We start from the raw sequence: 27,781 nt of genomic DNA, 5'->3' as shown, positions 1-27,781 counted from the left end.
GAGAGCTTCGGGATACTAAACTTATTATATGGGATGAAATTTCAATGTCTCACGTTCATCTTTTCAATGCCGTTGATAAAAGCTTACGTATTCTCCTTCACAATGAAAAACCTTTTGGTGGGATCCCGATTGTTGTTGGAGGAGATATTTCTCAGCAAGCTCCAGTTGTACTTCATGGAAATCGCGTTAGTATTGTAGAGGCGTGTGTCAAGAACAGTCCAGTCTGGAAATCCTTCAAGGAACTGAAATTATTCAGGAACATACGAGTCAATCCTGATGAGGTTGAATTTTGTGAGTGGCTGCTAACTGTTGGATCAGGAGTTGAAGATGGGAATCTGGTGGATTTTGTGAAGCTGAGCAAAGACATTCTGACTCATGATGTCGTGACGAGCATATTTGGGAATGACCTGAACTCTCTCACTCCTGCTGATCTTGCTTCCAGAGCAGTACTATGTCCTAAAAACTGTGACACGCTAACAGCCAATGAAGAAGTGTTGAACATGCTTAGAGGTCAGACTAAATCATACTTCAGTGTTGACAATATTTCATCCTGTGAGACAGAAGAAGAAAGAGCTCAGTACCCCATCGAATTTGTACATCCCCTAACTCCTATGGGCCTCCCTCCTCATATGCTGAACCTTAAGAAAGGCTGCTGTGTCATGCTACTCCGCAATCTAAATCCAAAGAAAGGACTGTGCAATGGTACTCGATTAATTGGCACAAATCTCATCGACTGCAGTATTTTTTCTGGGGAGCGTCGTGGTCAAAAGTTTCTCATTCCAAGAATACCATTGGACACTAGTGAAAATTGCGATATCCCGTTTAAGTTAACAAGAAAACAATTCCCACTTCGTCTGGCTTATTCCATGACAATTACAAAATCGCAAGGACAAACATTCGATAAGATTGGCGTTCTCCTACTTGATCCTGTATTCACACATGGTCAATTATACACTGCATTCTCTAGAGTAACAAGTTGTAAAGGTCTTTCAGTTCAAATTGTACCTGGTAGAAGTCAAGGAAAGATCTTTGAAAATGACTAAAATTACTATACATTTAATTGTGTTTACAGAGAAATTTTTACTTAATTTATGTTTCGTTATGAAATTTGTTTAGATGCTGGAATGAATAAAAAACGCACATCTTACTGAATCCAGTTTGTTTTTGATTTTACACTGTGAATAAAATGTATTATTAGTATTATTCAGATTTTTAATGATTATTATTGTTATTAACTTCATTGTAAGTTAATTTACCACCTGCGTAAGCGCTATTGAATGTTGTCATTATTTACTTCAGTTTAATCACCAGCAGCGTTAATTAGATAGCAATGAGCGTGCCGAGTAGTGTTGAGCGATACCGTCCGATACTTGAAAGTATCGGTATCGGAAAGTATCGGCCGATACCGGCAAAGTATCGGATCTAATCCGATACCCGATACCAATACAAGTCAATGGGACTCAAGTATCGGACGGTATCCTGATGGTTCCCAGGGTCTGAAGGAGAGGAAACTCTCCTTCAGGCCCTGGGATCCATATTAATGTGTAAAATAAAGAATTAAAATAAAAAAATATTGCTATACTCACCCTCTGACGCAGCCTGGACCTCACCGAGGGAACCGGCAGCGTTGTTTGCTTAAAATGCGCGCTTTTACTTCCTTCCGTGACGTCACGGCTTGTGATTGGTCGCGTGCCGCCCATGTGGCCGTGACGCGACCAATCACAGCAAGCCGTGACGTAATTTTCAGGTCCTCAATGCCTAATTCTAGGCATTCATGATTTTAAAATTACGTTCCGGCTTGTGATTGGTCGCGTCGCGGTCACATGGGCGACGCGACCAATCACAAGCCGTGACGTCACGGGAGGCAGGAGACGCGCGCATTTTTAAAATTACGTCACGGCTTGTGATTGGTTGCGTGCCGCCCATGTGACCGCGACGCGACCAATCACAGCAAGCCGTGACGTAATTTCAGGTCCTGAATGCAGAAATAGGCATCAGGACCTGACATTACGTCACGGCTTGCTGTGATTGGTCGCGTCGCGGTCACATGGGCGGCACGCAACCAATCACAAGCCGTGACGTAATTTTAAAAATGCGCGCGTCTCCTGCCTCCCGTGACGTCACGGCTTGTGATTGGTCGCGTCGCCCATGTGACCGCGACGCGACCAATCACAAGCCGGAACGTAATTTTAAAATCATGAATGCCTAGAATTAGGCATTGAGGACCTGAAAATTACGTCACAGCTTGCTGTGATTGGTCGCATCGCGGCCACATGGGCGGCACGCGACCAATCACAAGCCGTGACGTCACGGAAGGAAGTAAAAGCGCGCATTTTAAGCAAACAACGCTGCCGGTTCCCTCGGTGAGGTCCAGGCTGCGTCGGAGAGGTGAGTATAGCAATATTTTTTATTTTAATTCTTTATTTTACACATTAATGTTGTTTCGATACCGATACCCGATACCACAAAAGTATCGGATCTCGGTATCGGAATTCCGATACCCGCAAGTATCGGCCGATACCCGATACTTGCGATATCGGAATGCTCAACACTAGTGCCGAGCGTTAGCTGGCTGGAAACAGCTAGTTTATTTTATATTCATTAAACCTCCAGAGCCCGTATTGTTGGCCGATGCATTTCAGACATAGATCTCCTCATGCTTAGACTAAGAGTATGTGTCCACGTTCAGGATTGCATCAGGATTTGGTCAGGATTTTTCATCAGTATTTGTAAGCCAAAACCAGGAGTGGAACAATTAGAGGAAAAGTGTAATAGAAACATTTCCAGCCTGCACGCCACCACAGCCGGTGTTTCAAGCGCTACCCATAGCGGCAGATCGGCGCCTTCACCCACCTCCTCAGGCATAGTGAGGCATCCTGGCTGTCAGCCTTGCTGCCTCTATCCCGGGTTACCCTATCCTGGCCTGCTCAGGCCCAGATATTCCCTTCCACATAAAGTGTACCAGTTTGTTAAAAAGAATTTCTGATGAAGGTCTGATGTGTGGACCGAAAACGTTCAATTTCTAACTGGATGCATAAATAAATGGAATAATTCAACTTACAAAATATTTTTTTGAGTGCCAAGTGTTTTTTGAAAATTGGATTGAGGGGCTGGAAACCCGACTTGAGCACCATACAGGAACCTTGAGTGCCGTGTGCATCTTTTATTATGTAATAGAAACATATGCACCACTTCTGCATTTATCACCCACTCCTGGTTTTGGCTTACAAATACTGATGAAAAATCCTGACCAAATCCTGATGCAATCCTGAAAGTGGACACATACCCTTCACATATCTAGTGAAACGTGTCGTCTGGCAATACGATTTCTGCTTGCTGTTGGAATTTCATTTTTTCCATGTGCAGGTTTCGACCATCTGAGTCTTGGATCCCCACGCACAGTAGATCCTTCATCTACAGAGACTTTGCATTGTAGTTCTTGAAATAGAGCATGTTGGACCCACACACAACACTTCCTTCCTCCATAAAGAACCACCCCACTGGCAGGATGGACACAATGGGACTCATTAGTTTTTTACACTTCTCTGGTAAAATGAAAGCTAAGCTCCGATTGATTCCCAAGGGCAACAAAGTAAGTTTTACTATATATTTATTATGCATTTCTTGTATAGTTACATCATGTTGCGTAGTGCTTTACAGACATTATCATGGCTGTCCTTAATGGGGCTTACAATCTACATTCCCTATCAATATGTCTTTGGAGTGTAGGAGGAAACCGGAGTACCCAGGGGAACCCTTACAAACATGGGGAGAACATACAAATTTTTTTCAGATGTTGTACTTGGTGGGATTTTAACACAGGACCCCAGCGCTGCAAAGCAACAGTGCTAACTACCGAATCAAGATGAAGGAGAAACAGGGGCTGGTATTGTTGCCCACCCTTTGATGGAGTATTACATAGAATATTGTTTTTCTCCCCCATTTCCAAGTTTTCACTCACCCTCACAAACCTTTCCCTAATTCCATGAGCTTTCAGATCGACACACATTATTAAAATATTATGTTATTCTTGACATGTTCTGGGTATAAAACATATCTCAAAGTTGGGAGGAAAATTTACAAACCCAACTCCCACTGGAGTAACTGAGATCTTTTCGGGTGGCACTGGTGACTTGATCTTGAAGTTCTGCAGTAGCGTGGTAAGAAAAATGAAAAGTTCCATAACTGACAAGCTCTTCCCAGGGCAAATTCTCTTACCTGAGAAGAAATATCAGTGAATAGAGAAACATCTACAATAGGCAATATATTCTATGTTATATTATATATGTATTAATTTTAACAGGCACCAGCATTTTATACAATGCAGAAAATTCCATCAGAGAAGCCTTACATCACATTGGGTGCAGCTGGGCAGGATTTCACATAATGCCTACCAACTATAACATCTCATGTTATAGCACAGTTAATCAGGACATACTATCCAAGCCTGTATAAAAGCAGAGGCAGGGAACGCAGCAGTCATTTTGTGTTGAATTTGGATAATGATGTCACAGCTCACAGCTTAGCCATGGAGCAAGGGAAAGAAATCCATAAAACATAAAAACAGCAATATTGCCTTGCCCAGGCGTGTACTCCGGAGCACAGAGAATGAACTTCAATCCAATATTGCGGCCAGCATGCAGCCAGCGGGTAAGGAAAGGGTGAATCAAACACCCGAAAACCCCGCCCATATGACCCAAAACCGGTCCCGCCAGATTCAGGTGATAGGTTCCCTTTAAGGAGCTTGAAAGGAGTTTGATAAAGTCTTAGGAGACCTCGGATTGTTATATACATTTTTATTCAGGACAATTGGAGTTTTTGGACTAATTTTATTTTGTGACAAATCAATTTTTCTTAGAAAATTCTGCAAAGCAGGTGAACTTGAATTGCAAAATATACTTGTATATAGTGGTATTTAACAATGGGACCCATCTGCAAGATACGTGGTAACCAGCTAAACCCCAGCAGACCCTCATTTAGAGGAAGGGTTGTGCAGGTATATCAAATCATTAAGGGTATGTGCACTCGCTGCGGATTTTGCTACGGATCCGCAGCGGATTGGTCGCTGTGGATTCGCAGCAGTTTTCCATGAGTTTACAGTACCATGTAAACCTATGGAAAACAAAATCCGCAGTGCACATGTTGCGGAAAAAAACGCACGGAAACGCTGCGTTGTTTATTCCGCAGCATGTCAATCCTTTGTGCGATTTACACCTGCTCCTCAATAGGAATCCGCAGGTGTAAAACCGCAGGTGGAATCCACACAAAAACAGCGGAAAAACTGTGGTAAATCCGCCATAATTCAGCAGTAAATCCGCAGTGCGTATTTCCTGTGGATTTACCAAAATCAGTGCGGAAAAATCCGCACACCTTTCCGCAATGTGTGCACATACCCTAAGGCTATGGCAATATAGTGGGTTTGGCCTCAACAGATATTGCATCACTGAAGTTCATTCGGTGCCACTTACATTCTATATAAGTTTCCCATTTTCATCCAAAGTTCAGACTTTTCAGGGTTGCCTAGTCCTTGTGGACATGTGTAAACACTGGGGTAATAACCATTCCATGTCTTTTGGAGATTATTAGGAAACTAGATGAAAGCTGGTGACGTTTCGATGGGGGCAGGCTTTGCAGCACTGAGATTCTGTCATCCCCAAGCCCCATATAATGCTGCATAAAGGTTGATTTTGGGCCCATAAGAAGCTCCATAGAAAATGTGCCCCATGTGATGCTGCATAATGGTTGATTATGGCCCCATAAGATGCTGCATAGAAAATGTGCCACATATAATGCTGCATAATGGTTGGTTATGGCCCCATAAGATGCTCCATAGAAACGTGCCCCATATGCTGCTGCTGCGATAAAAAAAGAATGACATACTCCCCTCTTGTCCTGAGAAGGCCCCCAGCACTTGCGATACTCACCTGTCCCCAGGGCCGTATTTGCCACTAGGCACGTGAGGGCACGTGCCTAGGGCGGGGCAAAGTGGGGGGGCGGCACCTGAGCAGGTTTTTTTTTTTTTTTTTTTTATATCACTTTGTCCGGTCCGGTCCGGTCCGGCCCCAAACCCCCCCACCCCCACCCCCCACGCCCGGCGCCGCCGCTGATGCCTCCTTGCTGGCACAGCCCCCATTGACTGTCTGTCTCATACTCACCTCACCTGCTCCAGCGGTGCCGGCTGGTCTGCTCTCAGCGACTGCACGACTGCAGCTCGCCCTGTGTGAGCGGTCACATGGTGCCGCCTCATTAAGGTGATGAATATGTGTAGCGCCCCCACCGCCGCAGGGCCGAGGGGTACCCGGTACCGGGCCTCTGAGTCTCTGCTCTGGGGTTGTCACGGTGGCTAGGCCCCGGTCCGTGGCCCTGCCGAGGGGCGCGCAGTGAACGATATGATGGATAGGGATAGATGATGGTGGTGGTGGTGCGGTGTAGTGCCGGTCGCAGTAAATAACGAGGACACCAAGTTGCAGTCTCTTTACCTCTTTACTGAAGATCTCTGCATCCTCAGTCCGGAATCCAGATAACCAGGCTGCGCAAGTCCGGCCGGTCCAATGGCACCTCCAGAGTTCTCTTAACAGGTGGAAATCTGTGCCTTCCTTCTAGCGCTAGGTGTTGCGGTCCTTCCCTGCTGTGCTTACGGAAAGTCCCCACAACTGTTGTGTCCGTTTCTTAAGTTCCCTCACAACTCAATTAGATGATGTTCTGCTAATTTTCCGTTCCTCCCTGATGTTACGGTTAGAACGGCACCCGTTTGACGGGTAGGCTCGGAGCTCTTCCGGGACCCTAGAGTCGCCCCTCTCCACAGGTTGCCCCCCAAGACTGCATAGGTGATTTAGGTGAGACAGCCCGCCTTAGACTGACTGTCCTGCCGCTGTTTAGAGTATTGCTTGAAGCTGAATATTGTAATACTCCCTCGGCGTTCCGGCCGCCGGTTGTGCGCCTCAGTAGGATGTTGCCTCGGTCTTACAGCACGACCCCTACTGGTATTCTCCTCTTGCTTTGATCTCGTTTCTCACTCAGCACAATCTATCTCGCTTCCAATCCTTCCTTGGGCACCGCCGCTATACTGAGCAGGCACGGTCCCGTTACGTTCTCTCAAATTGCCAAGTGTTATGACCCCAATGGCGAGGGTCTCAGAGGAACGTGGAAGTCTGCAGAATACAAAAATCCAGCTCATAGGGCAGTGGTAACTGGGTTGACCATATATCTACTCCTAACGCCAACACTAGAAGTAGCCGGGGATCATTCCTACGTTGATTCTAGATGACACGCTCCAGCCGGAGAATCTAGCTACCCCTAGTAGAGGAAAACAAAAGACCTTTCTTGCCTCCAGAGAAGGGGACCCCAAAGCTGGATAGAAGCCCCCCACAAATAATAACGGTGAGGTAAGAGGAAATGACAAACACAGAAATGAACCAGGTTTAGCACAGAGAGGCCCGCTTACTGATAGCAGAATAAAGAAAGGTAACTTATATGGTCAACAAAAACCCTATCAAAATCCACACTGGAAATTCAAGAACCCCCGAACCGTCTAACGGTCCGGGGGGAGAACACCAGCCCCCTAGAGCTTCCAGCAAAGGTCAGGATATAGATTTGGAACAAGCTGGACAAAAATACAAAACCAAAACAAATAGCAAAAAGCAAAAGGCAGACTTAGCTGATATAACTGGAACCAGGATCAGTAGACAAGAGCACAGCAGACTAGCTCTGATAACTACGTTGCCAGGCATTGAACTGAAGGTCTAGGGAGCTTATATAGCAACACCCCTAACTAACGACCCAGGTGCGGATAAAAGGAATGACAGAAAAACCAGAGTCAAAAAACTAGTAACCACTAGAGGGAGCAAAAAGCAAATTCACAACAGTACCCCCCCCTTAGTGAGGGGTCACCGAACCCTCACCACGACCACCAGGGCGATCAGGATGAGCGGCATGAAAGGCACGAACTAAATCGGCCGCATGAACATCAGAGGCGAACACCCAGGAATTATCCTCCTGACCATAGCCCTTCCACTTGACCAGGTACTGAAGCCTCCGCCTGGAGAGGCGAGAATCCAAGATCTTCTCCACCACGTACTCCAACTCGCCCTCAACCAACACCGGAGCAGGAGGCTCAGCAGAAGGAACTACAGGCACAATGTACCGCCGCAACAAGGACCTATGAAATACATTGTGAATAGCAAACGACACAGGAAGATCCAGACGAAAAGATACAGGATTAAGGATTTCCAATATCTTGTAAGGCCCAATAAAACGAGGTTTAAATTTGGGAGAGGAGACCTTCATAGGAACAAAGCGGGAAGAAAGCCATACCAAATCCCCAACGCGTAGTCGGGGACCCACACCGCGGCGGCGGTTGGCAAAGCGCTGAGCCCTCTCCTGTGACAACTTCAAGTTGTCCACCACATGATTCCAGATCCGCTGCAACCTATCTACCACAGAATCCACCCCAGGACAGTCAGAAGGCTCCACATGACCCGAAGAAAAGCGAGGATGGAAACCAGAGTTGCAGAAAAAAGGCGAAACCAAGGTGGCGGAACTAGCCCGATTATTAAGGGCAAACTCAGCCAACGGCAAGAATGTCACCCAATCGTCCTGATCAGCAGAGACAAAACACCTCAAATAAGCCTCCAAAGTCTGATTGGTTCGCTCCGTCTGTCCATTAGTCTGAGGATGGAAAGCAGACGAAAACGACAAATCAATGCCCATCCTACTACAAAAGGATCGCCAGAACCTAGAAACGAACTGGGATCCTCTGTCTGACACAATATTCTCAGGGATGCCGTGCAAACGAACCACGTTCTGGAAAAACACAGGAACCAGATCGGAAGAGGAAGGCAGCTTAGGCAAAGGAACCAAATGGACCATCTTGGAGAAGCGATCACATATCACCCAGATAACGGACATGCCCTGAGATAGCGGAAGATCAGAAATGAAATCCATGGAGATATGTGTCCAAGGTCTCTTCAGGACAGGCAAGGGCAAGAGCAAACCGCTGGCACGAGAACAGCAAGGCTTAGCTCGAGCACAAGTCCCACAGGACTGCACAAATGACCGCACATCCCTTGACAAGGAAGGCCACCAAAAGGACCTGGCCACCAGATCTCTGGTGCCAAAAATTCCCGGGTGACCTGCCAACACCGAGGAATGAACCTCGGAAATGACTCTGCTGGTCCATTTATCCGGGACAAACAGTCTGTCAGGTGGACAAGACTCAGGCCTATCAGCCTGAAATCTCTGCAACACACGTCGCAGATCCGGAGAAATAGCTGACAAGATAACTCCATCTTTAAGAATACCAACAGGATCAGCGACTCCAGGAGCATCAGGCACAAAGCTCCTAGAAAGAGCATCGGCCTTCACATTCTTTGAACCTGGTAAATACGAGACAACAAAATCAAAGCGGGAGAAAAACAATGACCAGCGGGCCTGTCTCGGATTAAGGCGTTTAGCAGACTCGAGATACATCAGATTTTTGTGATCAGTCAAGACCACCACACGATGCTTAGCACCCTCGAGCCAATGACGCCACTCCTCAAATGCCCATTTCATGGCCAACAACTCCCGATTGCCCACATCATAATTTCGCTCGGCAGGCGAAAACTTCCTGGAGAAAAAGGCACAAGGTTTCATAACAGAGCAACCAGGGCCTCTCTGCGACAAAACGGCCCCTGCTCCAATCTCTGAAGCATCCACCTCAACCTGAAAGGGAAGTGAGACATCGGGCTGGCACAAAACAGGCGCCGAAGTAAACCGGCGCTTCAACTCCTGGAAAGCCTCCACGGCAGCAGGAGCCCAGTTAGCTACATCGGAGCCCTTCTTGGTCATATCCGTCAACGGTTTCACAATGCTAGAAAAATTAGCGATAAAACGACGGTAGAAGTTAGCGAAACCCAAGAACTTCTGAAGACTCTTAACCGACGAGGGCTGAGTCCAATCAAGAATAGCTCGGACCTTGACTGGGTCCATCTCCACAGCAGAAGGGGAAAAAATGAACCCCAAAAAGGGAACCTTCTGTACACCAAAGAGACACTTTGAGCCCTTGACAAACAAAGAATTTTCACGCAAAATTTTAAAGACCAACCTGACCTGCTCCACATGCGAATCCCAATCATCAGAAAAAACCAAAATATCATCCAGATAAACAATCAAAAATTTATCCAGATACTTCCGGAAAATGTCATGCATAAAGGACTGAAAAACTGAAGGCGCATTGGAGAGCCCAAAAGGCATCACCAAGTACTCAAAATGACCTTCGGGCGTATTGAATGCGGTTTTCCATTCATCACCTTGCTTAATGCGCACAAGGTTGTACGCACCACGAAGGTCTATCTTGGTGAACCACTTGGCACCTTTAATCCGGGCAAACAAGTCAGACAACAGCGGTAAAGGATACTGAAATTTGACAGTGATCTTATTTAAAAGCCGATAATCAATACAAGGTCTCAAAGATCCGTCCTTTTTTGCCACAAAAAAGAATCCCGCACCAAGGGGGGAAGAAGACGGACGAATATGTCCTTTCTCCAGAGACTCCCTGATATATGAACGCATAGCGGTATGTTCAGGTACCGACAGATTAAACAGTCTTCCCTTAGGAAACTTACTGCCTGGGATCAAATCTATAGCACAGTCACAGTCCCTATGAGGAGGCAGTGCACTGGACTCAGACTCACTGAAGACATCCTGATAATCAGACAAATACTCCGGAACTTCCGAAGGCGTAGAAGAAGCAATAGACACAGGCAGGGAATCCCCATGAATACCACGACAGCCCCAACTTGAGACTGACATAGCCTTCCAGTCCAGGACTGGATTATGGGTCTGTAACCATGGCAGCCCTAAAACAACCAAATCATGCATTTTATGTAAAACCAGGAAACGTATCACCTCGCGGTGTTCAGGAGTCATGCACATGATAACCTGTGTCCAATACTGCGGTTTATTTGCTGCCAATGGCGTAGCATCAATACCCCTAAGAGGAATAGGATTTTCTAATGGTTCAAGAGTAAAACCACAGTGCTTAGCAAATGACAGATCCATGAGACTCAGGGCAGCACCTGAATCTACAAACGCCATGACAGGATAAGACGACAGTGAGCAAATCAAAGTTACAGACAGAATAAATTTAGGTTGCAAATTACCAACGGTGACAGGACTAACAACCTTAGCTATACGTTTAGAGCATGCTGAGATAACATGTGTAGAATCACCACAGTAGTAGCACAAGCCATTCCGGCGTCTATGAATTTTCCGCTCATTTCTAGTCAGGATTCTATCACATTGCATTAAATCAGGTGTCTGTTCAGACAACACCATGAGGGAATTTGCGGTTTTTCTATCACATTGCACCGAATTAGGTGTCTGTTCAGACAACACCATGAGGGAATTTGCGGTTTTGCGCTCCCGCAACCGCCGGTCAATTTGAATAGCCAGTGCCATAGTATCATTGAGACCTGTGGGAATGGGAAAACCCACCATAACATTCTTAATGGCTTCAGATAGGCCATTTCTAAAATTAGCGGCCAGTGCACACTCGTTCCAATGTGTCAGCACGGACCATTTCCGAAATTTTTGGCAATACACTTCAGCCTCGTCCTGCCCCTGAGACATAGCCAGCAAGGCCTTTTCTGCCTGAATCTCAAGATTGGGTTCCTCATAAAGTAAACCGAGCGCCAGAAAAAACGCATCAATATCAGCCAATGCCGGATCTCCTGGCGCCAGCGAAAAAGCCCAATCCTGAGGGTCGCCCCGTAAGAACGAAATAACTATTTTTACTTGCTGAGCAGAGTCTCCAGATGAACAGGGTCTCAGGGACAAAAACAATTTACAATTATTCACAAAATTCCTAAACTTAAACCTGTCTCCGGAAAACAGTTCAGGAATCGGTATTTTAGGTTCTGACCTAGGATTTCTGATAACATAGTCTTGTATGCCCTGCACACGAGTAGCCAGCTGGTCCACACTTGTAATCAAGGTCTGGACATTCATGTCTGCAGCAAGCATAGCCACTCTGAGGTAAAGGGGAAGAAGAAAGAAAAAAAAAAAACTCAGAATCTTCTTTCTTATAATCCCTCTTCTGCAACGCATTAAACATTTAATACTGGCCTGGCAAACTGTTATGACCCCAATGGCGAGGGTCTCAGAGGAACGTGGAAGTCTGCAGAATACAAGAATCCAGCTCATAGGGCAGTGGTAACTGGGTTGACCATATATCTACTCCTAACGCCAACACTAGAAGTAGCCGGGGATCATTCCTACGTTGATTCTAGATGACACGCTCCAGCCGGAGAATCTAGCTACCCCTAGTAGAGGAAAACAAAAGACCTTTCTTGCCTCCAGAGAAGGGGACCCCAAAGCTGGATAGAAGCCCCCCACAAATAATAACGGTGAGGTAAGAGGAAATGACAAACACAGAAATGAACCAGGTTTAGCACAGAGAGGCCCGCTTACTGATAGCAGAATAAAGAAAGGTAACTTATATGGTCAACAAAAACCCTATCAAAATCCACACTGGAAATTCAAGAACCCCCGAACCGTCTAACGGTCCGGGGGGAGAACACCAGCCCCCTAGAGCTTCCAGCAAAGGTCAGGATATAGATTTGGAACAAGCTGGACAAAAATACAAAACCAAAACAAATAGCAAAAAGCAAAAGGCAGACTTAGCTGATATAACTGGAACCAGGATCAGTAGACAAGAGCACAGCAGACTAGCTCTGATAACTACGTTGCCAGGCATTGAACTGAAGGTCTAGGGAGCTTATATAGCAACACCCCTAACTAACGACCCAGGTGCGGATAAAAGGAATGACAGAAAAACCAGAGTCAAAAAACTAGTAACCACTAGAGGGAGCAAAAAGCAAATTCACAACAGCCAAGTCTCTGTCAGGATCCCACTCCTGACAGAGACCCTACCGAATCTTCTCCCGCAACACCCTCTGCCACAAGGTGTTGCCTGGTTCCAACCCAGTCAGCTTTCTGCCTAACTTCCTGCCTGACCCCCAGTTTTACCAGTGTGTGAGGAGTGGCCTAATGAATAGAACCCTTAGCTCCCCCTGGAGGCCCGGCGGTGAAATGTATTGGTGTCTGTGATACCTGATCAGATGAACTCCTTCAGTGCCATCAGATGTACCATAGCTCCCCTTAGTGGCGGAGCCACAGTACTGCAATGACCAGGACTCTGGGGCGCTGCACTCCCCCCTGGTTAAATCCAGTACTCCGGGACTGGGAAGAAAACAACAATACAGGTTAGCAAAAAGACATACAATTTTGTTGAGTGCAATAACAATAAGTATACTTGAACAGAGCTTCCCTTTATGGGAGGTGAGGACACTTGAACGTTACAAACATGGTTAAATATCATAGCAACATGCTATAAATAACTTTTCTTACCCAACCGGGTATTCTACTTAGTACAAACTCTTGAACAATAATTTAACATCGCCTTTAAGGATGTACACTCTGAATCCGCTAAAGACCTTCTTATAATCACATTATAAGGCAATTTAACTTTTACATTCTCCTTCTTTAAATCTGCAGGACCGCCTGTCCTAACGGCACCAGACCTACTGCCTCTCCTTTCTTACAGGACCGCTCCTTTCAGCCCGAGCCTTCTGTCTTTTCAACTACTATACACAGTATAGAACAGAACATTACTTTCAGTTTAAGACCACTGAGCCATCTCCATATGACTCCTAGGAGGACTCAGGGTTCACCTTCTGTCCTCATTTTCTATCAACATTATCAAACATTTTCTATAAAACATTAAACTTTCTCATTACTTTCTTACTGACATGTATGCAGGACACTTCGTCTACCCCTACGGGCCCACTGCATCTTGCTTCTAACTTTCACTTTCCTTCGGGGAACATTATCAGCATTCTTTTACAATTTAACTAGTTAGTTACATTAACGATTACATATCAACAGCATCATTAACTTTCTCTTTTAAGACATTATTGCTATCTCTCAATCTTAAAGCAATACCATTCTTTAAATGCACAAGTGAACATCCCCTTTAAGAAGGGACCAAGTCTTTATGAGGTAGCATATCTTCTCAAGCTACCAGTCCGTACTTAGCAAAGGTTCCAGTGTGGTATCTTCACAAAGAGTCCTTTTTGAAGTAAAACCAGTAGGGAGCACCTTTAATAAGGTGCAAACTATTTACAAGCAGTTTGTATCATGCACTGTTCATGATTGCGGCAGTTCTTGATAACGTAGAAATAAAATAGGAAATAACCAAAAAGCAATAGGGATCCCGGGTAAACTAAGGGATCCCTTTAAGAATAAGCCAGGTCGGGTATTAGTAGCAAAAAGCAGGGAAACAAACAGTTAACTATGTACAGTTTCAGGTTTCCGAGGTTTAGTTGGACGGCTTCCAGGGCTGCACCTGGCAATTAACCCTTCCTGGCCTGGGAAAAGTGAGGTCCAGGGCTACACCCAGTGCTGGACACACGCCGTTAATCCGTCTTTCATGTATGGTTAAATCATGCGCAGCTATGGAGGTCTGTGCAGCTTGAGTATGGGCATTTGCTGCAGCAGAGGTAGCGGCTGCTGCAAGATCAGTCACTGGAACGGAGTCAGCAGCTGTGGCACTAGCAGTCACTGGAGGGGTGTCGGTCGTCAGGGCAGGGTCGTCCTTCATACCTGCTTCAGATGCGGTTCCTCCGGTGCCGGTCTGCTCTGCCTCTGCTGGGGTCTGGAACGCTGGTTGCAGGGCCTTGCGCTGCAGCGTTGTCATCTCCGTTTGCAGCATCTCGCTTTCCGGCAGGGCCTTGCTTTCTGGCTTCGGAGTGCTGGAACTTCTTTCTTGCTCCGGACCAGACGAGGCTGCCGACAGATGTCTGGTGAGGCTCCCGATGATGGTCTTCTTCCATCCGGCCTCAGTGCTCAGCTGCGTCTGCAGGAGTTGGTGGATCAGCTCGTCCGCTCCGGTCTGCAGGAGGTCAGCGTCAACTGTGGAGGTCTGGCTGCGGTGCCTCTCCGGGTAGCTGGGGGAGTCCTCGGCTCCGACCGCACGCTCCGGCTCCGGGCGGCTGGCCATGGCGTCCTCCATGTCGCGGACTTCTTCTTCCTGGTCCTTTTCCCGCTCTCTCCTTCGTGGGCGGTTTAGTTTTCGTTGTCTCCGCCCCCATTGAGGATCAGGAGGCGGATCTCGGCTGCTGACGGACACGTCCTCCCAGCACAGTAATACTTAGACTGGGCGGCCATTGTCTTTCGCGTTCTCCAGTTTGTCTACGCCCACTCCACGCCCTTCTTCTTCTCCTGCGCTCTCCTTAGCGCTGTAATGGCGGCGGTTTTGGTGCGAACTTTTGGCGGCAAGTGACAATCCACAGTCTTTGCAATAAAGTACAGTCCAAGCACAGTAAATCACAGTTCCAAGGAGCACATGACCCGATTCTTCAGGCTTAAGTAGATCCTGTTCGTGACGCCAAGTTTGTAGCGCCCCCACCGCCGCAGGGCCGAGGGGTACCCGGTACCGGGCCTCTGAGTCTCTGCTCTGGGGTTGTCACGGTGGCTAGGCCCCGGTCCGTGGCCCTGCCGAGGGGTGCGCAGTGAATGATATGATGGATAGGGATAGATGATGGTGGTGGTGGTGCGGTGTATTGCCGGTCACAGTAAATAACGAGGACACCAAGTTGCAGTCTCTTTACCTCTTTACTGAAGATCTCTGCGTCCTCAGTCCGGAATCCAGATAACCAGGCTGCGCAAGTCCGGCCGGTCCAATGGCACCTCCGGAGTTCTCTTAACAGGTGGAAATCTGTGCCTTCCTTCTAGCGCTAGGTGTTGTGGTCCTTCCCTGCTGTGCTTACGGAAAGTCCCCACAACTGTTGTGTCCATTTCTTAAGTTCCCTCACAACTCAATTAGATGATGTTCTGCTAATTTTCCGTTCCTCCCTGATGTTACGGTAAGAACGGCACCCGTTTGACGGGTAGGCTCGGAGCTCTTCCGGGACCCTAGAGTCGCCCCTCTCCACAGGTTGCCCCCCAAGACTGCATAGGTAATTTAGGTGAGACAGCCCGCCTTAGACTGACTGTCCTGCCGCTGTTTAGAGTATTGCTTGAAGCTGAATATTGTAATACTCCCTCGGCGTTCCGGCCGCCGGTTGTGCGCCTCAGTAGGATGTTGCCTCGGTCTTACAGCACGACCCCTACTGGTATTCTCCTCTTGCTTTGATTTCGTTTCTCACTCAGCACAATCTATCTCGCTTCCAATCCTTCCTTGGGCACCGCCGCTATACTGAGCAGGCACGGTCCCGTTACGTTCTCTCAAATTGCCAAGTCTCTGTCAGGATCCCACTCCTGACAGAGACCCTACCGAATCTTCTCCCGCAACACCCTCTGCCACAAGGTGTTGCCTGGTTCCAACCCAGTCAGCTTTCTGCCTAACTTCCTGCCTGACCCCCAGTTTTACCAGTGTGTGAGGAATGGCCTAATGAATAGAACCCTTAGCTCCCCCTGGAGGCCCGGCGGTGAAATGTATTGGTGTCTGTGATACCTGATCAGATGAACTCCTTCAGTGCCATCAGACGTACCATAGCTCCCCTTAGTGGCGGAGCCACAGTACTGCAACGACCAGGACTCTGGGGCGCTGCATATGCATGTGACCGCGGCACTCACACAGGACGAGGCGAGGAGGACGGTGCTGCGCAGGGACAGAGCCTGGCGGAGGATTCCGACTCCGAGGATTCCGTCCTTCTGCGCAGTGTGTGAGGTGAGTATGAATGATGATTGACAGCGTCAGCCAGGGGGGGGGTGGGGGGCGCCGGGGAGGATGTAGGAGGCCCGCGGTGGACGGGGAGCCGAGCCACACAGGATGGGAGCGTCGGTGAGCTGATGAGCCGCGGTGCCACGCATACAGCCAGAGCCAGGCCCAGGGGGGGAGATGAGCCACGCATACGGCGGGGCCGGGAGGGGGGGTGAATATGAGCCATGCATACAGTAGGGGGGGTGAATATGAGCCATGCATACAGGGGTGGGGGGGTTAATATGAGCCATGCATACAGGGGGGGGTTAATATGAGCCATGCATACAGGGGGGGGGGTTAATATGAGCCATGCATACAGAAGAGGGGTTAATATGAGCCATGCATACAGGGGGGGGGAATATGAGCCATGCATACAGGAGGGGGGTTAATATGAGCCATGCATACAGAAGGGGGGTTAATATGAGCCATGCATACAGAAGGGGGGTTAATATGAGCCATGCATACAGAAGGGGGGTTAATATGAGCCATGCATACAGGAGGGGGGTTAATATGAGCCATGCATACAGAAGGGGGGTTAATATGAGCCATGCATACAGGAGGGGGGTTAATATGAGCCATGCATACAGAAGGGGGATTAATATGAGCCATGCATACAGAAGGGTGGTTAATATGAGCCATGCATACAGAAGGGGGGTTAATATGAGCCATGCATACAGAAGGGGGGTTAATATGAGCCATGCATACAGAAGGGGGGTTAATATGAGCCATGCATACAGAAGGGGGGTTAATATGAGCCATGCATACAGAAGGGGGGTTAATATGAGCCATGCATACAGAAGAGGGGTTAATATGAGCCATGCATACAGAAGGGGGGTTAATATGAGCCATGCATACAGAAGGGGGGTTAATATGAGCCATGCATACAAAAGGGGGGTTAATATGAGCCATGCATACAGAAGGGGGGTTAATATGAGCCATGCATACAGGAGGGGGGTTAATATGAGCCATGCATACAGAAGGGGGGTTAATATGAGCCATGCATACAGAAGGGGGGTTAATATGAGCCATGCATACAGAAGGGGGTTAATATGAGCCATGCATACAGAAGGGGGGTTAATATGAGCCATGCATACAGAAGGGGGGTTAATATGAGCCATGCATACAGAAGAGGGGTTAATATGAGCCATGCATACAGAAGAGGGGTTAATATGAGCCATGCATACAGAATAGGGGTTAATATGAGCCATGCATACAGAAGAGGGGTTAATATGAGCCATGCATACAGAAGGGGGGTTAATATGAGCCATGCATACAGAAGGGGGGTTAATATGAGCCATGCATACAGAAGGGGGGTTAATATGAGCCATGCATACAGGAGGGGGGTTAATATGAGCCATGCATACAGAAGGGGGGTTAATATGAGCCATGCATACAGAAGGGGGGTTAATATGAGCCATGCATACAGAAGGGGGTTAATATGAGCCATGCATACAGAAGGGGGGTTAATATGAGCCATGCATACAGAAGGGGGGTTAATATGAGCCATGCATACAGAAGAGGGGTTAATATGAGCCATGCATACAGAAGAGGGGTTAATATGAGCCATGCATACAGAAGGGGGGTTAATATGAGCCATGCATACAGAAGAGGGGTTAATATGAGCCATGCATACAGAAGGGGGGTTAATATGAGCCATGCATACAGAAGGGGGGTTAATATGAGCCATGCATACAGAAGGGGGGTTAATATGAGCCATGCATACAGAAGGGGGTTAATATGAGCAATGCATACAGAAGGGGGGTTAATATGAGCCATGCATACAGAAGAGGGGTTAATATGAGCCATGCATACAGAAGGGGGGTTAATATGAGCCATGCATACAGAAGGGGGGTTAATATGAGCCATGCATACAGAAGGGGGGTTAATATGAGCCATGCATACAGAAGGGGGTTAATATGAGCCATGCATACAGAAGGGGGGTTAATATGAGCCATGCATACAGAAGGGGGGTTAATATGAGCCATGCATACGGGGGGGTGAATATGAGCCATGCATAGGGGGCGGGGAATATGAGCCATGCATACAGTAGGGGGGTGAATATGAGCCATGCATACAGAAGGGGGGTTAATATGAGCCATGCATACAGAAGAGGGGTTAATATGAGCCATGCATACAGAAGAGGGGTTAATATGAGCCATGCATACAGAAGGGGGGTTAATATGAGCCATGCATACAGAAGGGGGGTTAATATGAGCCATGCATACAGAAGGGGGGTTAATATGAGCCATGCATACAGAAGGGGGTTAATATGAGCAATGCATACAGAAGGGGGGTTAATATGAGCCATGCATACAGAAGGGGGGTTAATATGAGCCATGCATACAGAAGGGGGGTTAATATGAGCCATGCATACAGAAGGGGGTTAATATGAGCAATGCATACAGAAGGGGGGTTAATATGAGCCATGCATACAGAAGAGGGGTTAATATGAGCCATGCATACAGAAGGGGGGTTAATATGAGCCATGCATACAGAAGGGGGGTTAATATGAGCCATGCATACAGAAGGGGGGTTAATATGAGCCATGCATACAGAAGGGGGTTAATATGAGCCATGCATACAGAAGGGGGGTTAATATGAGCCATGCATACAGAAGGGGGGTTAATATGAGCCATGCATACAGAAGAGGGGTTAATATGAGCCATGCATACAGAAGAGGGGTTAATATGAGCCATGCATACAGAAGGGGGGTTAATATGAGCCATGCATACAGAAGAGGGGTTAATATGAGCCATGCATACAGAAGAGGGGTTAATATGAGCCATGCATACAGAAGGGGGGTTAATATGAGCCATGCATACAGAAGGGGGGTTAATATGAGCCATGCATACAGAAGGGGGGTTAATATGAGCCATGCATACAGAAGGGGGTTAATATGAGCAATGCATACAGAAGGGGGGTTAATATGAGCCATGCATACAGAAGAGGGGTTAATATGAGCCATGCATACAGAAGGGGGGTTAATATGAGCCATGCATACAGAAGGGGGGTTAATATGAGCCATGCATACAGAAGGGGGGTTAATATGAGCCATGCATACAGAAGGGGGTTAATATGAGCCATGCATACAGAAGGGGGGTTAATATGAGCCATGCATACAAAAGGGGGGTTAATATGAGCCATGCATACGGGGGGGTGAATATGAGCCATGCATAGGGGGCGGGGAATATGAGCCATGCATACAGTAGGGGGGTGAATATGAGCCATGCATACAGGGAGGTGAATATGAGCCATGCACACAGGAGGGGGGTTCAATATACAGTATGGAGAACTGTGTGTGGCCATAATACAGTATTGAGCATCATGTGTGGCCGTTATACAGGATGGAGCATCATGTGTGGCCGTTATACAGGATGGGGCATCATGTGTGGCCATTATACAGTATGGAGCATCATGTGTGGCCATTATACAGTATGGAGCATCATGTGTGGCTGTTATACAGTATTGAGCATCGTGTGGCCGTTATACAGTATGGAGCATCATGTGTGGCCAATGGCCATTATACAGTATGGAGCATCATGTGTGGCCATTATACAGTATGGAGCATCATGTGTGGCCATTATACAGTATTGAGCATCATGTGTGGCCATTATACAGTATGGAGCATCATGTCTGGCCATTATACAGTATGGAGCATCATGTCTGGCCATTATACAGTATGGAGCACTGTGGCCATATTTTTTTTTGTTTATAATTATTGTATATAAAACAGTGTGATCAGCAGTGCTAAATGGCTGTGGTTGGAACGTGGATATGGGTGTGACTAGTTGTGAAATGGGTGTGGTCAGAGGCGTGGCCTAAAATTTGCCGCGGCACACTACGTGCGCCGCAAACTTTATACCTCCTTCCCTTCTTCAAAAGTTGGGAGGTATGGTACCGCATTTTCCAGATCATGGCAAATGCCACAAATCCCATAGGGAATGAATGAGGCCGAACGCTGTGTTGCTGTAAGTGATCCGTTACGCGGCACATGCAGAAAAACTGCCGGATCTGCTGCAAAAGGCGACTTTCACATCAGCGATTCTAGCCAAAGTCACTGCCGATAGTGTCATACTCACCAATGGGGGAGGCAGCGCTAAAAGTGCCTAGGGCAGCAAAAACTCTAAATACGGCCCTGCCTGTCCCTGTTCCACCGCCGGGCACCGCTCTGTCTTCTGCGTCCTCTGCAGTGACTGTTCAGGCAGAGGGCGGCGCGCACACTGAACACGTCATCGTGCCCTCTGACCTGAATGTCACAGCCAGAGGATGTGGAAGACAGAGCGGCACACGGCGGTGGAACGGAGATAGGTGAATATCGCAATGCTCACCCTCCCCCGTTATACTCACCCTCCCAGCGCGGTCCCTGGCAGCTTCTCACAGACAGATGGTATCAGGAGCCGGCAGCTTCTTCGTATGTTCAGTGGTCACATCGTACCGATGAACACAGGAAGAAGCTGCCGGCACCGGAGAAGCAGGGACATGCAGAGACGCGCCGGGAGCAAGTGAGTAGGATGGACAGCTGCCGCTCCCCCTTCCCCGCCGACCCAGAAGGTCCGGCGATGACCAGCTGGTGGTACTGCGCAAGGGCCTGGTACCACCAGCAGGTGCCTTATTGGTATACCCATCACTTGGTTATTCCAATATGACGGTCGGCGTACTTCCGGTGTGGCGCAGTGGATTGTTGGATTCGAGGACATCCAGACGGAAGTGGATGACAGACAATTTAAGGCAATTATGTAAATAGATAATAAGCAAACTTTTCAGTATTATAATTTTTTTTCTTAGCCAAAGTTAATTTTCAACTTTTTGACACCTACCCTATCACCACCAGCAATTTGCAAAATATAAGATACGGTTGGATTTTCTGCAACTTGATTGCCTCTGACTATAGGAGTCGCAATGTGTCCCCATTCACTACTATAGCATCGCGATGTGGCAGTGACACTAAGTGAACATCAGTTGTGCAAAAACTGTTGTGGCCAAAAGTTGCCAAGTAGCCATAACCTTAAAGAGGTTGTCCACTATTATGACAACCCCTTCTTAAATTAAATGTTCGACCCCAATAATGTAATAAAACCTATACTCACCTCCCATGCTGGCGCCGTTCCAGCGGTGTCGGTACTAGAGGTCCCGAGGCTGTGATGCGGTGGAATGACATAGGGTGCCCGACACCCAAATCAACTGCCTCCACCTTCCGACAAACTGAACATGAAGAGGAAATGCAGCTGACCCCTCTTCATGTTCAGTTTGTCCGAAGGTGGATACATTGACACCAGCGCTGATTGGGTACCTGAGGTACGTATCCCAACACCACATCACAGCCACAGGTAGAGCGAGTGCCAACACCATGGGAACGGAGAAGGTATGGGAGGTGAGGTGATTATTTTGCCAGGCCAAACATTTAGATTAGAAAGGGTTTCATCTTTGAAAATGATAACCTATTGCCAGAATATAAACATACATGCCAGAACCTTGTTCTGGTCAGTTCATTCTCACCTACAGAAAATGGCATGAAGTACTCCTTCTTTAGAAGTTTCCCATTTTCATCCAAAAAGTTTTTTGGGTCAAAGTTTTCAGGATTATTGAACTGTGTCTTGTCCTTGTGCACTTGTGTAAGCACTACAGTGATAGCTGTTCCCTGTGTACACGAGAATATTAGGAAACCTTAATTAGTAAACCTTTCCGTATTATAATTTTGGAGCATTTTTTTCTTAGCCCAAGTTGATTTTTACCTTTTTGAACGTAAAATTGCGAATCTGAGTATCCATGGTCAATTCACGTGGAGAAATCAGTGGTGAAACATTACAAAATCTTTGGACCTCACATATAAAAGTTTCTGTGTATGGCATATTATATCTGTCTTCAAAACTTGGTGGACGTTGGCCAATTACGTTGTCTATCTCATTGTAGACCTTCTCTAAGGCAGAAGAAAAAATCTTTTTTAATATGCTGTTTTATTATTTCTTATCATAGAAACTCTGTAAATCTGGTTTAATATCTGACATTAATTGCATACCTGTTACATTAGGGTGTTTCATGAGAAGCAAGAATGCAAATCTTAGAGTCGTGCTCACTGTTTCTGTCCCAGCAAAGAACAACATTAAAGAGTTCATCACCAAAGGGTTGGTATTGTAGAAAGTTTCCTTATTCTTTTCTTCCTATATTTGAAGAATAGATGCAAAGATCAAAGGAGGAATTTACCAAGAGAATTCTTTAAAGTAATTTTTAATGTAACTGTGTTGCTCTTGTTGGCACGATGCTTAATGAATTTTGCTCATCTTTAGATGCGAACCTTCTCTATAGAGCAGATATTATTATTATGGACCCTGCCCTTGCGGGCTTACATTCTACAGGATTATGGGGAAGGAGACAATAGGTTGAGGGTTGCAGGAGCTCCGGTGTTGGTGAGCCAGTATCTCCGGTAGTGATGAAGAGGCAGTGGGGTCAGTGCTGGCTGTAGGCTTTCCTGAAGAGTTGGGTTTTCAGGTTCCGTCTGAAGGATCCGACTGTGGTTGATAGTCGGACATGTTGGGGCAAATAATTCCAGAGGATGGGGGATATTCGGGAGAAGTCTTGGAGGCGGTTGGATGAGGAGCAAATAAGTGTGGAGGAGAGAAGGAGGTCTTGGGAGGACCGGAGATTACGCGAGGGAAGATATCGGGAGATTAATTTAGAGATATATGGAGGAGACAGGTTATGGATGGCTTTGTAGGTCAGTATTAGTAATTTGAACTGGATACGTTGAGGGAATGGGAGCCAGTGAAGAGATTTGCAGAGGGAGGAAGTGGAGGAGTAGCAAGGAGAGAGTTGAATTAGTCGGGCAGCAGAGATAAGGATGGACTGGAGAGGTGCAAGGGTGTTAGCAGGGAGGCCACAGAAAAGGATGTTGCAGTAGTCAAGGCGGGAGATGATGAGGGCATGCACAAGCATTTTAGTAGATTGACAGTTGAGGAAAGGACGGATTCTGGAGATATTTTTGAGCTGGAGGCGACAGGAGGTGGAGAGAGCTTGGATGTGCGGTTTGAAGGACAGGGCAGAGTCAAAGGTTACTCCGAGGCAGCGGACTACCGGTACGGGGGAAAGCGTGATGTCGTTAATTGCGATAGATAGGTCAGGTAAGGAAGATCTATGGGATGGAAGAAAGATGATGAGTTCAGATTTGTCCACATTGGGTTTGAGGAAGCGAGAGGAGAAGAAGGAGGATATGGCTGATAGACACTCCGGGATTCTGGACAGCAGAGTGGTGACGTCTGGGCCAGAAAGGTAGATCTGAGTGTCATCAGCATAAAGGTGGTACTTGAAACCATAAGACTTTATGAGTTGTCCCAGGCCAAGTGTACAGATTGAGAAGAGTAGGGGTCCTAGAACAGAGCAAAAGAAAAGTCCAGCTCACCAAAATCGTTATCCCAGGAAGCTCGGAGCACGGAAACGCTGTGTCAGGGCGTGAGGAGGTCAGAAATGAAGAAAGAATTCCAGCTCAACGAGGCGGTGAAAAGTAAACACTTGGTACTTTATTCACTTCATGTCAGAAGCAGAGGATAAGACATCAGCACAATACAATTAAAATTAAAAACACTATCTACGCATTTCAGGTGACAGAGCACCCTTAATCATGATATCACATCATCATCATATCATGATTAAGGGTGCTCTGTCACCTGAAACGCGTAGATAGTGTTTTTAATTGTATTGTGCTGATGTCTTATCCTCTGCTTCTGACATGAAGTGAATAAAGTACCAAGTGTTTACTTTTCACCGCCTCGTTGAGCTGGAATTCTTTCTTCATTTCTGTCCTAGAACAGAGCCTTGGGGGACTCCAACAGAGAGAGCGTGGGATGAGGAGGTAGTGTGGGAGTGGGAGATCCTGAATGTGCGGTTGGAAAGGTACGAGGAGATCCAGGATAGGGCGAGGTCTTCCCCTATATCTTCCCCGAAGATATTCCCCTTTATACTCAGCCCCTCTAGTGGAGTGACGATAGCAATATCATTGCAACTTTTGTATCTCTGATCTTTCGATTTTGCCTATTTGTTTTATTTCCCCTTTTGCCAAGAGTCTTTTTTTTTATTATTTCTTTTCCATTGTTTTTGTGGGACAAGTTGTAGTTTTCGATGACGCCACTCATTTAACCTTTCAATCTACTGAAAAATTAGAAACACAATTCAAGTGTAGTGAAATAGCTAAAAAAAGGCAATTTTGTGATTTTTGGATTTTGTTTTTACAATGTTGATGGTGCTGTAAAAATGATTACCCAGGTTATTACAGTTACAGAAAAAATTGTATAGAGTTTTTTTGTGATTAATATTTTAGTGGTGACAAAAAAATGTAAACATTTGTAATAAAGGAAAAAAATGGTTTGTGTTGCCATTTTCTGAGACCTGCAACTTCTTTAATTGTTTAATTGTCATCAGTGGAACTGTGTGAGGGCTTATTATTGTGCTGAAAATGTTTTTATTATTATTTTGGGGTACATACAATCTTTTGATTTTTTTATTGCCTTTTCTGGGGAGGTGTGCAGACTTAAAAACATCATTTCTGGTGTCTTGTATTTTTTTCAATTTAAAGGGAACCTGTCACCTGAATTTGTCCTCCGGAGTACACGCCTGCGCAAAGCAATATTGCGTGTACTCCGGAGGACAGAGAATGAACTTCAATCCAATATTGCAGCCAGCATGCAGCCAGCGGGTAAGGAAAGGGTGAATCAAACACCCGAAAACCCTGCCCATATGACCCAAAACCAGTCCCGCCAAATTCAGGTGACAGGTTCCCTTTAAGCCGTTTACTTAATGGTTTAATTAAAGTTATATTTGGATAGATCTGACTTTTATAAATTCTGTGATATTGAATTTTTTTTTGTTTCTATTTTTTATACAATATTTTAAACACTTTTTATATTTTGCGCTCTTTTTTAGTCCCCATAGGGGTCTGAACTTGTGATTTTTATATTGATTGTTCAATGTACTGCAACACTGTGGCTAATGGGTGCCATCCCAACATATCAGCACCCTACGAATCTGTCACATGAGCGCTATTGGGCAGTATTTCTCCGAGACAATTATTACAATTACAATTGTTATTCACATGCATATTTCCTTTGTGTGTATTGGAACACCACAAAAAACAGAGAAACAAGGCAAATTGGACATAATTTCACACAAAACCCCCGAAATGCAACCGACAAAATTGTTGGCACCTTTCCACAATTGCGGGTTAACCACTTAGCAATATACGCTGCCGGCCAATCAGAGGCTGACAGCTGATGTCGATGTGCAACCCACTGGTCGCGCATGGCATTTATGTCATACGCTGAACTTCGCTTGTGCACTAAAATCAGCTGCCAACTTCTACACCAGCTATAGAAGAGGACGCCTCACATCGTGGGAGCAGGGCAAGATGAGTAGAATCTGGCTTCTTTTCACATTTCTTGGAGAGGAGCTGCAGAGCAGGGACAATATTACTGGAAAAAGCTCTGGATGGGGCATATCATACTAAAATGAAGGACATATATTATTGGTAAGAGCCCAAGGATGGGGGACATTATACCAGAAAAGGGAGATATTATACCAGGAAGGGGCCCAGGGTGGAGAATATTATGCCAGGATGGGGGATATTATTACTGGAAGAGGCCCAGGGTGGGGGACATTATACCTGGAAGGGGTCCAGGATGCGGGAAATTATTATAGGAAGGGCTCACGATGAACGACATTATACCGGGAAAGGGGTACAGGTCTTGGGGACATTATTACGTTACGGGCCAGGATCGGTGACATTATTACAGGACTCTGGTTACACCACTGGTTGCAAGTATGGCGTTATACAGCAAAAACAACCTGCAACAATTGTTACATTTTGATGTCAGTGCATTGGAGAAAAAGTTTTGGGACAGACAATAGAATTTTTTTGCACCTTTGCCATTTTGATCAGGAAATAGTCGATAAAATCCCTTGGGTTATTACTGTCCAAAGTCTTCATGTTGTTCTCCATCTTCTTTCTGGTAAAATCTGCAATTATTGTAAAGTTTTCCATGATTTTGCGGTGAGGGCCTGGTATGTATTTCATGATATTTGGGTATATATTGTATAGCTATAAAAAAAAAAAAAAAAAATAGAAGCAAACAATGATCAAATTAGTTTGATCTTTTATTTTTCCTTTTTTAACATATATTATAATATTTAAATGGGCATCAAGAACAATCTCTAAAATTTTACTTAGGGGTTAAAAGGAATATTACATGTGAAAATCACATATTTTTTAAATCAGGTTTTTTTTTTTTTGTTGTTACAATGTAATTGTCGAATGTTTGCATCTGCCCCGGCTCCTAATCTTCCCCTCACCATAGAACCTTATGAGCTCCAACTGTCTCCAACTCCAGCTGTAAAAAGACCTGGAATCAGCAGGTACAATTGTTTCAAACAAAACAATAAGTAATGTACTCAACCTCCATGGCCTGTATGCACGCTCACCACGCACGACTCCATTGCTGAACAAAAAGTATGTTCAAGCACGTTTAAAGTTTGCTTAACAACATTTAGACAAGCCTGTGAAATACTGGGAGAATACAGTCTGGACAGATGAGACCAAAATTGATCTCTTTGGATGCCATAAAACACCATGTTTGGAGATCGAAATGCACTGCATTTCACCCCAAAACACCATACCCACAGTGAAGTTTAGAGGTGGGAACATCACTGTGTGGGGCTGCATACAGCATACAGCACTGGTAAACTTCATGTAATGGAAGGAAGGATGAATGGACAAATTGACTGAGACATTGAAAAAAAAATCTGCTGCCATCTACCAGGATTATGATGAAACGAGGGTGAGCAAGACAATGATCCCAATCACACAGCCATGGAAACTCTCAAGTGGTTTCAGAGAAAGAAAATAAAGCTGCTAGAATGGCCGAGCCAAACACTGACCTGAATCCAACAGAAAATGTATGGAAGGAACTAAAGCTCAGATTTCATAGGAGTCCACGGAACATCCAGGATGTGAAGAATGTTTGTGTGGAAGAACGGGCCAATATCACATATGAGCAA

At 46.1% G+C, this 27,781-nt stretch overlaps 1 protein-coding gene across 1 annotated transcript in view; it reads right to left on the bottom strand.

The window, feature by feature from the left end:
• Positions 1 to 3,351: 3,351 nt before the first annotated feature.
• LOC143803750 (cytochrome P450 2F2-like) overlaps positions 3,352 to 27,781 on the bottom strand; it is an 84,018-nt gene continuing 59,588 nt past the window's right edge. The window contains exons 6-10 of the mRNA XM_077281523.1: positions 26,649 to 26,825; positions 22,761 to 22,902; positions 22,477 to 22,661; positions 22,241 to 22,382; positions 3,352 to 4,218 (exon numbers count right to left, since the gene is read on the bottom strand). Of these exons, the coding sequence (XP_077137638.1) occupies positions 4,025 to 4,218; positions 22,241 to 22,382; positions 22,477 to 22,661; positions 22,761 to 22,902; positions 26,649 to 26,825 (840 nt within the window). The 3' untranslated portion in view covers positions 3,352 to 4,024. The remainder of the gene's footprint in view (positions 4,219 to 22,240; positions 22,383 to 22,476; positions 22,662 to 22,760; positions 22,903 to 26,648; positions 26,826 to 27,781) is intronic.

Source organism: Ranitomeya variabilis, chromosome 2 (assembly GCF_051348905.1).
Source record: "Ranitomeya variabilis isolate aRanVar5 chromosome 2, aRanVar5.hap1, whole genome shotgun sequence".
Classification (NCBI taxonomy): Eukaryota; Metazoa; Chordata; class Amphibia; order Anura; family Dendrobatidae; genus Ranitomeya; species Ranitomeya variabilis.
This window is presented reverse-complemented; position numbering and strand designations above follow the sequence as displayed.